The sequence below is a fragment of the Bombina bombina genome, chromosome 2, assembly GCF_027579735.1.
Source record: "Bombina bombina isolate aBomBom1 chromosome 2, aBomBom1.pri, whole genome shotgun sequence".
In the NCBI taxonomy this organism is placed as follows: domain Eukaryota; kingdom Metazoa; phylum Chordata; class Amphibia; order Anura; family Bombinatoridae; genus Bombina; species Bombina bombina.
Window position 1 is genome coordinate 1081137397 of NC_069500.1, and position 13969 is coordinate 1081151365.

The 13969-nt window shown below is 40.8% G+C and overlaps 1 protein-coding gene across 1 annotated transcript in view; it reads right to left on the reverse strand.

Annotated features, from left to right (window-relative positions):
- Positions 1 to 13969, reverse strand: part of OTUD4 (OTU deubiquitinase 4) — a 660142-nt gene that overhangs the window by 82493 nt on the left and 563680 nt on the right. Inside the window, exon 22 of the mRNA XM_053700214.1 lies at positions 8325 to 9443. Coding sequence (XP_053556189.1) covers positions 8325 to 9443 — 1119 coding nt within the window. The remainder of the gene's footprint in view (positions 1 to 8324; positions 9444 to 13969) is intronic.

The following is a 13969-nucleotide window of genomic DNA, read 5'->3' on the forward strand; positions in this document are numbered from 1 at the left end:
ACTATCATAAGCTAACACCTGTCCTGTACAGCACAAAAAAACAGGACAAATGCACTTGAAAAATGGCTTATCAATCAAAGAACTTTACTTTTAAACACCTCCTGTTTTAGTATCCAGCAGGTCTTAGATTACGGCATACGCGAAACTAGTAGGGCCGGCTGTTTCCCTTTTGTTGTGCTGGTGCAGTGGAATTTTATCCTTTTTTTGTAATAAAGTTTGAAGATTTTTTACTTGCCAAGAGACTCTTTTCCTCTTTTTTGATATTTGTTATTGGGCTACTTGGAGCCCGGTTTATTAAGGAGTCTCAGCAGCCTCTACATCGATGCTGGAAGCCCTTTACCTGCTGTCCGGAGAGAGCTGAAGACAAGGTACTGGATAACGGAGCTGATTGGTGCATATGCACACACCCTCGTTACTGCATGCCCCATTGATGACGTCAGACGCTATACCCGACACCATGCTTGCAGTGTATACAGCGGAACGGAGGCTCATCTAGTGTATAATTCCACACCGGAGCTGCGGTTCACCCGGATGATGAGCCATATTAACGGACAGTGCTGTTGGTGATCTGCTTGGAAGTCAGGTACGACCTAAAGTCTAGTGGGAGGATGTGCTAGGAATCTGTGTTTCACGCTCACCGCTACAACTAGTGGACTTATCCAAAGGTTATTGTGCCAGCCATAAGTGCTCTCCTGGAACTTTGTTATTCACACTACTTTGGTGTGCAAGGTCTTTTGCAGGTTGGAGGCTTTTCCGCTCATATTCATATACATATGCTTTTTTTATTGTTTTGGACACAGTGTTTTTTTCAGGGATACTATATTCTTGTTTTGTATCTATGTAATATGTGTCATAGTTTTGCTGCTATAGCAATTGAAACATTACATCCTATTAAAATAATCTCACTTTCAGAATATGCTACTGTACCTGGGGAACATATCTGGTAAATATCTATTTGATATGTTTTATAGTTTAGTTTCTATAGCACTTTTAAATGTAATCCCATTATAGTCTATGGGCATTCCATTTTGTCATTCACCCTTGTCATTCCATAGAAAGCCAGCCCCCGGACACGAAGGAACGTAGGGGGAGGGGGATTTTGACCCATGGGAGGAGTTAGTCCCATATTTGCTGGAGTGGGATGGGTCACAGGAGAAGGCATATAAGGAAGTGGTAAGACGGCCATCTTCAGAAAATAATTTCATGGCATCAAGAAGTTTTTTTATCTGCCATGATGCTGAACCTGCCCTGCAGCTGAGCTAGTAAGGTAATGGCTTATTCCTTCTAAGTGTGAAGGCAAAGCCTCATTAGGGGTTAACCCCCCCTCCTTTACATATATTGGAGCCTTATTAGAAATCTATTCATTGTGTGATTTAGTTGTCAGTGGATGTGGGGCATGGTTGTGTTAGGCAGGGAAGATGGTAGTTCCTTTACTTAGGAGAGGATAGTATAACGGTCTGGGTTTTTCCCCTCACAGGTGGGAGGGTTAATGTAACTTCAGCCGTTTTTTCTGATTGCATTCCTGACAAAGGGGGTATTCTATTCAGCTTTGCTTTTCCCTGCACCACTGTGGCGGTATGAGAATTAAATTCTCTCTAACATGTAGACTGTTTGCCGATCACACTGTTTGTATATGCGATCCCTCAGACAAAAAGGGTTTATTTGTTGCCCCCCCCCCCCCCCCTTATTTTAATTGCGAGTCGAGGAGACTAGTAGCGGATAGTTCCTGTTTTCAAACTTATGTTTTGGGAACTATTATTTTGTATTATTTTGTATGGGTCTGTCTGAGGATCTGCAGCGTCTGTCTTGGCTGCGTTGAGGGACTTGAGTAAGCTGACTGCGGGCGGTAAGGGTTTTTTTAGTGTGCAGTCTCTTATAGGTTTCTGTTTTCACCGGGTCCCCACGTGGTTAGGCAGTCCGGGCATGATTAATTTTGGGGCTGAGACATGAATGACCCATTCAGCAATTGTGGAGTTTGGTACAATCCGTGTTGTAAAGTCCCTTATATTGTACCTTTTATGTTTGATCGTGCTCCTATACTTATGTTTGTGGGTACGCATAGTGGGGGGGGGGGGATTGTCTTTGCACTGGGGCATAGTACTGTGCTATTTTGCATGTATGTGAAGGGGATCTTTCAACTGTACCTTGATAGAGTTCTAGGTTTATGAGGGGAGGCCCTATGTGGTATATGGTGATCGCGGGGTTAACTTTCCCGCCGCTCATCTTTTTGCCACAATATTGTTTTTCTAGATATGGGTTGAGTCTAGGACCTAATATTTTGCAGTCAGTCAGGTGAGGGTATAGATTTATTATATCGTTGCGGGGATTTTGTTTCTTCCTATCCTCATGGAAAAGTTTGGTCCCTTATATGATATACATAGTTTTATATTTTATGTTATAGCTTGGTTACTACTATTTCTCCTAGTGTATTGGCTTTTAGTGTTAAATGTATTTTGCATAATATTTTGCTGAGTCGGTCTGGCAGTGGTATAAAATGTATTATTGTTTTGTGGACCAAGGGACATGACACTACAGGTTGGGGTTGGCTAAGCTTTTTCTCTTTTCAGAGGGAGTTTTTTGTTTTATATCCTCGTGGCAAGTTTGGTCCCATAGGGGATATACATATATGTATTAATTTGGCACATTTTGTACTAACCCTCATGGAGTGCTGGTTTACACTCTCTGCTCTGCCTGCAAAGCTTAGAACGTTTTGCTTTTGTTTTCTAGGATTATTTTGTTTTGTCTGCCATCTAGTGGCAATTAAATATAATTTGCATCTGGTTCATTTAAGTCGTTTTCATGTTTTGTTGCCTATGAGGCATATATTATATGGGTATTTGATGTCATACAAATATTTATATAATTTATAGTATGTAATGTATACGTTATTTATGTGGTTTATACAATTATTTCTGGATGGAAAATTATCCTTCTCTGTTTGCCACTTTATTCATCTAAGGGTTTTTTATATCATTATATGGAGGTATTATTTCATCTATACTGTAATATGGGAGTGCAAATATTACAATCTCTTTCATAAGAGTCACAGCGCTGTTGGCGGCTACCATCCCTTCTGTTATACAGAATATAGGGACCTAATAGGGTACTTTTATCTCCTATGAACCCAGCTGTAAATGATTTCTGAACTGTTGGTAACCGCCTCTTAGCTCAGAGCATTTTGTAAGTTTTTTCGCAGTTAGACAGCGCTAGTGCATGTGGTCATATAAATAACATTGTGATCACTCCCCTGGAGTTATTTAGAAGTCTGCACTGATTGGCTAAACTGCATGTCTGGCAAGGCACTATGATAAGGGTGCAGACTGCAGAGGCTTGGTTATAAAGTAATCAGAGGTAACATTTTAATATAACTGTGTTGGTTCTGCAAACAGGGGGAACAAGTAAGGGATTATCTAGTTTTTGGAATACCGAAAATTTCGGTGTAGTTTGTCCCTTTAAGTCTTTTCATGTTTGTTTCCTATGGGGAATATAATCATGTGTATATGATGTCATATAAATATATTGCTAGAATTTATAGTATCTGATATGTACATTGGATATGTGGGCCATGCAATCATGTCTTGTTGAAAAATTATCCTTCTCTAAGGTTCTCTAATTTTATTAATCTGAAGGATTCATGTCATATGGAGGATATTCTTTTATCTATACTGAGTATGGGTGTGCAATTGTTACTATCTCTTTCATAACAATGGGAGTCACAGCGTTTTTGGCAGCACCATTCCTTATGTTGGGTAGTATTCAGTGACCCTAATAGGGTTAATAATGGGAGTCACAGCGCTGTTGGCAGCACCATCCCTTATGTTGTGTAGTATTTAGTGACCCTGATAGGGTTAATAATGGGAGTCACAGCGCTGTTGGCAGCATCATTCCTTATGTTGTGTAGTATTTAGTGACCCTAATAGGGTTAATAATGGGAGTGACAGTGCTGTTGGTAGCACCATCCCTTATGTTGTGTAGTATTTAGTGGCCCTAATAGGGTTAATAATGGAAGTCACAGCGCTGTCGGCAGCACCATCCCTTATGTTGTGTAGTATTTAGTGACCCTGATAGGGTACGGTTATATCATATGAGCCCAGCGGTCTGTAGATCGCCTTCCTCAGAGCATACTGCAGCGGTGAAACTTTGGGCGGGCCATCTAACCCTTTGGATATCTATAAATATTACCTTGTATACGGCCTAGCTTTATAGGGCTGCAAAACTCTGTTGGTGCTTTGCATATTCCTGGTGATGTCGATAATATTGAATTGGATATATTTATGTGTGTGTATATATATATATATATATATATATATATATATATATATATATATATATATATATTTATATATGTGTGTGATTATTTTATATCCCCCTCTTTGGGGGGGGGTCCTCATATCTTGCATTGCAACTGTATGATTTTGCTGTTTTTGAGATTGCTAATTTGATTGTTGTATTGAATTCTCTCTGGTTGGGAGATTTCTGGGTCTGTGTCTGATCCTATTGGTGGTATTTTCCATACTTTTTGTCTTGAAGGGACAGTTTACTCAATGTGTTACAAGTATTTCCATTATCCTTATATCGACGGATGTAAAGGGATATTTTCCCTGTGGTATCCCCACCCATCTTTAAGGTTTTGGCATCAAGGACAAGCTGTGTTAACATAGCTTGTAGTGGACATTGCTCTTCCAGTGGGATATGGAAGGGATATGGTGATAAAATGTTAATTTCACATTGTTCTTTACTAGTGTTGGTAATTTGTTTATGGGCAGTTATAAGATAAAGAAGCATGTATATGTACACAATGTGAAAAAGTAATGGGTTCTGATTATACCTACAAGCTCAACCCATTTTGTTACAGGGGAAAAATTTCCTGCAGCATGATCTATGGCGGGAGAATTTGCAGTTTTGGCATTGGCAGCGGCCGGGGTGAAGCAGCCTCATTATTTTATTAGTCTCTAAGGGTGCCAAACAGTGACCTTGTTTGGGTATTTTTATCTTTATTTTAGCGGGTCTGCAATGATTCATGTGCCCAGATTTCTTGGTAGGTGTGGGGGGACTGATCGGCTGGAAGGGTAGGTGTTGGTGCGGTTTCTTAGTGTGCGCCTCACTGACCAGCAAAAACGGAAGGAGGTGGAATTGGTAATGCCTTAGTTTCTTGAGCTATTACAGTGCTGGTGGCCATGTTTGTGTGGGCAGATTCATTTGGAAACGGGTCGGGGTTGTCCACACTGACCACATGGAGGGGTGTCAGTAGTTGGCATATTATCTGCCCCCTCCCACCCCTAATCCCATGTTCATGGAATTGTTGAGGGCAATTGGGTTGCAATGCATGTTTCCATGCGTTGGTGGGAGCAATGCACATTTCTGCAATTCATAATTCAATGGCCAAATGCCTTAAGTGTTTTTTCAATGGCATCGCTCCTGAGATTTCGCGCCATGGGCAAACAGAGTGGGGAGAGTATTCCGGTGTGGAGGGGGTATCTTGGTACGAATGACCAGCCCACTTGGTGAGGTCTGCCATATCGCGGACACGTGGTCTGCCTGTGCAAAAGTTGAGTGGAATGGGAAGGATTGATTTCAGTTAAGGGCATTAGAGATGGCGCAAATATCTGTAGGAGCAGAAAAAAAGAGAGGCGCCTTATGGGACAGTATCGTTTACACAACGATCGGGGAACAGGAGATAACACACAAACCCAAGAGCGGTGTACTCACAAGAATGGCGGCATAAACGTATGCCTTACTGCGCAGGACGGGACCTTAGTCGCCCGACAGACAGACCAATAGGAGAGAGTGTCCGGAACTCCAGGATCCAATAAGCAGCTGCTGGTAGTAGAAGTGTCAGGAGATAGCCGTCCGTGGTGCATCCAATCACCGATGACTCTATTGGAGAGACAAGCAAGCGGACCAACCAGAACACAACAGTCGAAAGAGCGGGGGTATCGAAGAAGACAGTTTTATTTAAAACCAGTATAAAAACATATGCTTGATATGCAATAAAAACAGCAACGCGTTTCTCGACCTTCCGGTTGTTTCATCAGGCTAATAATACATTTAAACCCGCTCTATTTAACAAATACATCGTCCAATCACAAGCTGGTCTACGTCTACGCCCCTCATACAGCCAATCATAGGCTACCCAAGGGCAGACATGAGCTATAGCAATTGCACCCGCCCAGATAGAGTATGTGTATAAAGCGTGTAAAGGTAGCACCAGCTATAATATCAAATACATACATATAGACAATAACAGAACAGCATAAGTATGCAAAAAACATAAATGCCATTGCCAATAATAGCATGCATGGACAGTCCCCAATTCTTTTAAAAATAAAATCATACTAAATAATGACTAAAAATTCAATAAAATGTATTCATTAGCAGCATGTTAAAGACCTATAAAGTTAGATTGTGAGCAATTCATATATTTAGTAGTTTAGACAGAGTACATTTAGTTCGAAATATAAGGACCTCGCAAATAAAGATAATAAAAAGAACCATGTTTGGTGCATAAGCAGTTATATATGAAATATGTATATAAGAGGATGTAAATATCACCGCATATACAAAATTGTGTTCACATTAAGATATCAAGGGAGAATAAAATATCCACAGTGTGAACACATAATGTTGAATACATCATGGGAATCTTATTAATCAGATAATGAGAAAAAAAAATATATATGGGAAATGAAAGATAATCAGGTGACCAAAGACAGCTGGAAATCAGGTTCAGGCAGAGGGACACTGGGCTCAAAGTTATTAAGAAAAAGCGGCCAGATCAATGCATAAGTTCAGGCCATCTGGATGCATGCTTTTTAGTAGATGGATCCAAAAAGTCTCCCTCTGCCTGAGTCTGAAAAACCGGTTATATAAATGTGATTTTGGAACAAATTCAATAGGAACCACATATTCCGATAGTGTTCAGACCATCTAGTGCTGAGGCGTCTACAGGTACGCCCAACATATTGGACCCCACAGATGCAAGTAAGTAGATATACTACATAAGTGGTAGCACAAGAAACATGGCCAATAATAGTATAAGATTTGTTGGTGACACTAGACCTAAAGGTCTTACAGTGCTCACCAACAAACTTACACATTTTGCAACAAACTCGTCTACATTTATGAGACCCATGTCTCAAGTTACTGGTATTAGTACAAGGGGATAAATGTCTGTGTTTCACAATCTTGCTAGGAGCTAGCATAGTTTTGAGGGTAGGAGCCCTCCTATATACTATTCTAGGTTTAGTATCCAAAGTTCTTTTTAGAATGGGGTCCTTCAGCAAAATATCCCAATGTCTAGTTACAATTTCTCTAATTAAGTAGTGATTACAATTATACTGGGTGATAAACAGATGATCTCTGTGGTAGTCACTATTGGTTGTGGTTCCTGATTGTGCAATTGTACTGGTGAAATACTTATCCCTGTCATCAGCTTTGGCCCTCAGAAATCCATTCTCTATGATATTTTCAGGGTAATGTTTTCCCCTGAATCGCTCCTTGAGAATAAGACTCTGAGATTCATAATCAGCAATAGAGCTACAATTACGGCGTACCCTTTTGAACTGGCCATAGGGAACATTAAGTTTCCAAGGATGATAATGACAACTCTTGAAATCTAGATAGCTGTTACAATCAACTGCTTTAAAGAAGGTAGTACTGGTGACCTTACCCTCAGTAAAGCAGAGATTCAGATCTAGATAAACTATTGATTTTTCCTCTATGGAACTCGTGAACACCAATCCTCTATCATTAGAGTTGAGATGGTCAACAAACAATTCAGCGGTTGATCGCTCACCTCTCCAAATGAAAATCAGGTCGTCTATGTATCTGCCATAGAATACCAGGTTCGCCCCAAAATCCGAATCGTAGATATATTGTTGTTCAAAAGAACCCATAAACAGGTTCGCATAGTTGGGGGCGAACCTGGTACCCATGGCAGTACCTTTGGTTTGAAGATAGAATTCATCCTGAAAAACAAAATAGTTATGTCTCAGGATGAAAGAAATGAGGTCCAAAAGGAACTCTCTCTGGGTCTGTGGTAAATAAATGTCCTGCTCTAGGTATTCAGAGACCGCCCTCAGGCCCAGATCATGCAGAATGTTGGAATAAAGGGCCTGAACATCACAGGTCACCCAAATCATATCAGATGTAATACAATAACAATCCAATTTTTTAAGAAGATCAGCTGAATCTCGAATATAGGATTCCAATCCTAAAACATATTTCTGTAGAAAGTAATCAACGTATGATGACACATTATCGGTCAAGTTGCCAATCCCTGCTATTATTGGTCGTCCTTGTGGACACAAACGGTTCTTATGTACCTTTGGAAGGTGGTAATAAAAGGCTTGATTGGGCTCAGTAGGGACCAAATAATCTTTCTCTTTCTTCAAAAGTATACCTTTCTCAAAAGCAGATTCTATAATATCTTTTAGCAAGGATTTAAATTCTATGGTCGGATCTGAACTAAGTTTCTTATAATAGGCAGTGTCATGTAAGATTTTCTTGGCTTCCAATAAATAATCATCTAGATCTTGGAGGACCACTCCTCCGCCCTTATTGGCCTGTCTTATTACCAAAGATTTATTATTCTTAAGGTTGCTTAGTGCTCGTTTCTCGTTAGGGAACAGATTGTCCTTATTTAAAATCTTTTTTGGTAGTTTCTCAAAATCGTCATTCACCAGTTGTCTAAATATTTCGATATGTGCATTATTATTAAGCTGTGGCGTGAAATTAGATTTATTTTTGAAGGATGTATGTATATAACCATCACATAAGTGATCTATCAATAAATCAGTATCATAAGTGGGAATTGATTCATTTCTGAGTCTATCATCCATAGAGTTGGTAAGAATGGGTCTCGCAGTGTTATTTTTCAATGTTTTTTCAGCAAAATATTTCTGCATAGACAACTTCTGAGTGAATTGATTTAGGTCAACAAAGAATGAGAAAATGTTATGTTTGTTAGTAGGAATATATGAAAGGCCTTTACCTAGAACCCGTATCTCATCACTTGTCAAATTATGTGATGACAAATTATAAATACCTTTTTTCAAGGTCTGTAGTCGTGCCTCTTTGATGGCTGTGCCTCTTCCTCTACACCCTCGTTTCCGTGAGGTCTTTTGCCTTTTGGTGGAGCAGTGAGTGAGACTACGGGCTCTAGGTAACTGGCTCCTGAGATTTCGCGCCATGGGCAAACAGAGTGGGGAGAGTATTCCGGTGTGGAGGGGGTATCTTGGTACGAATGACCAGCCCACTTGGTGAGGTCTGCCATATCGCGGACACGTGGTCTGCCTGTGCAAAAGTTGAGTGGAATGGGAAGGATTGATTTCAGTTAAGGGCATTAGAGATGGCGCAATGCATGTGTTGTGATTTTGCTTAAGGGTTGTGGAGGATGGTACTCCTGTGGGTGGTCTGTCGTAATCTATGGCCCCTTGTGGGGGCTGGGTTATAGGGAGGTGATTTTCACTGTATCACAAGTGTCCATTTACCTGGAGGGTTTGGGCAGCCTCTGAAGCTGCTGTAGGGGTTTGATGGCTTTATTAAAGGTGCGGGTAGGTTGAGGTTCTTCAAGTCATATGTGTTGGGGTGTCGGAAATTTGGGTGTTCAATTTGACAATGATATTGGATGGTTTGGAGTACGGGGCCCCCAGATTGGCTTGCATGTTGCAGCTAGTGGTGTATTATGCTGAACTGTTCCGGTCTTGGGGGTACTAGTGGTCCGGGCCGAGGTAATGTTTGGGTTTTTCTTGCCTCAGCCTGTTGAATAAGATTAAGGAGGCTTGGAGAGGTTTTGTGGGCTTGTCCAGGGTTTAACGGTAGTATGGTCTGACGTGGTTATGTGATTGGTTGGAGGGTGGCATGGCTCCATTATAAAAAATTCACAAGAGGAAGGAGGGGAACAAGCTGGCTGCAGCCTTATGTGTGGAGTATAATGTGTAGTTGTGCATCAGTGATTGGAGGATGCAAGTACTGGTGAATTTTATTGGCAGGTTGGTGTACACCTTAATGTTTTAGGTTTAAGGTAGTTTCTCTTGGGGCTCCAAGAGATTTTGGGTATCTTTGGCGTGAGGGGTGGCGGGCTGGTCTGCCTGGCAGTCAGTCCAGTCTTTGGCGGGTGCTAGTTCCCTCACTTCTGCAATTGGACTATGGCCATAAGTGAATGGGTTAATCTCCCCATGGGGTGGGAGAGCAGGTTAAGTAGCTTCTTGGACACGGGGTTCCTTGGAGCTTGGTGGTTTTAAAGCAATAACAGACTTATTTAAGTCCAGGTGAATTTATACACGGCCTGGTCAACAAGAAAGGAAGATTAATGAATTAAGTTTGGGAGCTAGCATCTTCAGAGTTAATGGATTTTTTATATAACTCAAAGAGTTATTTATTTGGTGTTTTAAATTTGTTATTTAATAAACAGGCTGTGGCCAGTATTTTTACCAAGCAACAAGGGTCTGTGTATTCTTTAATTGATGGATGATTTAAGGTAATTTAAGTTTATTAAAAGGGGACGGTAATCGACGACTCGGGGGGTCAAGTCAGCCCCCGGACACAAAGGAACGTAGGGGGAGGGGGATTTTGACCCATGGGAGGAGTTAGTCCCATATTTGCTGGAGTGGGATGGGTCACAGGAGAAGGCATATAAGGAAGTGGTAAGACGGCCATCTTCAGAAAATAATTTCATGGCAGCAAGAAGTTTTTCCCTCCCTCCCTCCCATTCTGTACTGTTTTATGTTTTGTCACAGCTTGGCGGGTGCTAGTTCCCTCACTTCTGCAATTGGACTATGGCCATAAGTGAATGGGTTAATCTCCCCATGGGGTGGGAGAGCAGGTTAAGTAGCTTCTTGGACACGGGGTTCCTTGGAGCTTGGTGGTTTTAAAGCAATAACAGACTTATTTAAGTCCAGGTGAATTTATACACGGCCTGGTCAACAAGAAAGGAAGATTAATGAATTAAGTTTGGGAGCTAGCATCTTCAGAGTTAATGGATTTTTTATATAACTCAAAGAGTTATTTATTTGGTGTTTTAAATTTGTTATTTAATAAACAGGCTGTGGCCAGTATTTTTACCAAGCAACAAGGGTCTGTGTATTCTTTAATTGATGGATGATTTAAAGTAATTTAAGTTTATTAAAAGGGGACGGTAATCGACGACTCGGGGGGTCAAGCAGCTATAATCTGACATAATCTCACTTTCAGACTATGCTACTGTACCTGGGAAACATATCTGGTAAATATCTATTTGATATGTCTGATATTTTTGTTGCTATAGCACTAAATGTAATCCCATTATAGTCTATGGGCATTCCATTTTGTCATTCACCCTTGTCATTCCATAGAAAACCGCTATAATCTCATTTTCAGATTATGCTACTGTACCTGGGGAACATATCTTGTAAATATCTAGATGATATGTCTCATAGTTTTGTTGCTTGAACACTTTTCATTTTACATCCCATTAAAATCTATGGGCATTCCATTTTGTCATTCACCCTTGTCATTCCTTTTAGTACATCCACATATATAACGGACCAATTGATTGCCAGTGCCCATCTAAGTGACCTAAAAGCAAATCTAATTCAAGTGTTCATATCTATACTATCCGCATGTAAACTATGCTAAACATCCCAACCTGGTGCCCAAATAACTCTACAGTCACTAAAGTTTACAAACCAACCATAGCATGACATTTATGTTTGACTCTAGTAGAAACTTCCTTATTTCTTCCGGTTTCCCTCAGAAACTACGCCCCATTCTCTAAAATGCTGTCGTAAACAAACACATTGATCACCTTATTCGTAAACACTGTGTACGCGCATCTCTCCTATTCCACATACAGAACTGACCACAGTTACGACTTAATCGATATATAGCCAATCAAAAAGCAGAAGCATACAGCCAATCAGATCTCGACTAACTGTAAGAGTTCAGCGAAGTTGTTTAGGCAAAGCAGCGGGGGCGCGCGAAGGTGTATCTAATTGTCTCGGGGACGCGCCGGGCAGGTGCGGTTTAGTATGCCAGGGACGAGTACAGGTGCGGTTTACAATGACGGAGACGCGCTTTCGTTAGTTTTCCGGGTTTTTTAATCTGTGGAATAGAAGCGCTGGCTCTGGTAAGATCTTAGACGGACATCTATGTTGGTATGGGTCAGATATTTGCATGATGTGAGATGCAATATAGTTATTGCAACTGATGTATTTTTTTATCTCATTTGGTGCAACATACGTAACATTTCTACAAACTGAGGTAAAAGCAGATTGTAGGTCTTAAAATGGTTTCAATAATGGAATCATTGGATTATTTTCAGGTTACTTTACTTGTTCTTATACATTTTAAGAGTGCTACTGTGCTCCATAAAGTAAACGCACAGTTCCTCATATCCGTAGATTTAATTGTTTTAAACAATTAAATCTACGGATATGAGGAACTGTGCGTTTACTTTATGGAGCACAGTAGCACTCTTAAAATGTATAAGAACAAGTAAAGTAACCTGAAAATAATCCAATGATTCCATTATTGAAACCATTTTAAGGGGCGTAACTATCGTTGGTGCAGAGGTCGCGATTGCGACCGGGCCCGGCAGGTCAAACCTTTAAGGGGGCCCCAGCTTCAATGCACCTAACTTTTGCTTTCAACAACCTTTTTTTTTTTTTTTTTAACAACCTTTTTTTAAAAAAAAAACAAAAAACTTGTGTTTGTTTTTTCAGAATAGTTTTTAGTTTTAAATCAGAGCGTTGCTGCGGGTTACCATGGCAACGCTCTGAAACATTTGCTGTTGAGCGGTCAGAGCGGGAAAGAAAGAGGCAGGAGCTGTCTGCGCAGCGTGAATGAATGCAGGGACTGTCAGATGTCAGTGCATTGTGATTGCATCCTGGAAGTTGGAACCCTAACCACAGCACCATCAGCTGTTCCTTCATTGCCCCAATTTTAAGGGTATACCACCTGAGAAATACCTCTCAGTTGCGCTGCAGAGTTATGGGGTCGCAATTACCAAGTAGATTATAGCTAGTTAAGTTTAGCAATGCATTGCTAACCTAGCTATAATCTACTTGGTCATTGCAGCTCCATAACTCCGCAGCAACAGCTGATATTACGTGAGGTATTTCTCAGGTGGTATACCCTTAAAACTGGGGCAATGAACAAACGGCTGAGACTAGATTGGGATACCGGAACGGTCGGAACCGGCTGGGTGAGGTTGCCGCATCAGCTTGGGGACCATGAGGCTCAGCAAAAGGAGGCTGCTCTGCTGCAGGTACCGTACAGCAGAGGTGGTGTTTGGAGGTTCAGAAAATGTGCGGATATGTTGGGAGCGTTAAGCATCTGGTCATGTGACAGCTGAACGGCTATCCTGCTGCCTGAGTCTGTGTGAGGCTGGGTGTGCTGGAGCAGGCTGTGGGTGTTGTATAAAAAGCCTGCATGAGGACTGGGGAGGAGGACAAAGGGTGGCTTGTTGTGGTAGCACAGAAGCTGTGCTGCTGGTGCTGGGCCCACTGGAATGTTGAAGGAGCCTGCTCTCCAACATAGAATTCCAGCACTTTAACACTGGTTAACCCCCTGAAAGCTCATAGCAATTGCCATGCTATTCTAAACCTTATTGCCACATCATAAACTTATGAAATGTAAAATAACCCCTTATCTACCAATGCTCTGTAAGCTTTTCTACTAAAAGTGGTTACAATAAGTTTCATGGATGGTGCTTTCATTTCAAGCACATTTCATTCTAGCTTAAATGCATAACTTGTTAATTATGTTAATGTATGTGTTAGGGGCATATTTAATCATTTTATTTTGGTAAAATACATACTGTACAATATTAACTACATTTAAACTGTTCCTTTTGTCATAAATTGCAGTGCTAGTTTTGTTTTTGGGTTCAAAATGTATAGGCATCTTGGCTAATGAGAATGCAGGACAAATAAAGGTAATGGTTTGTAAATAACTGTGCTCACTGCTTCATATATTGGTTTAATGGTTT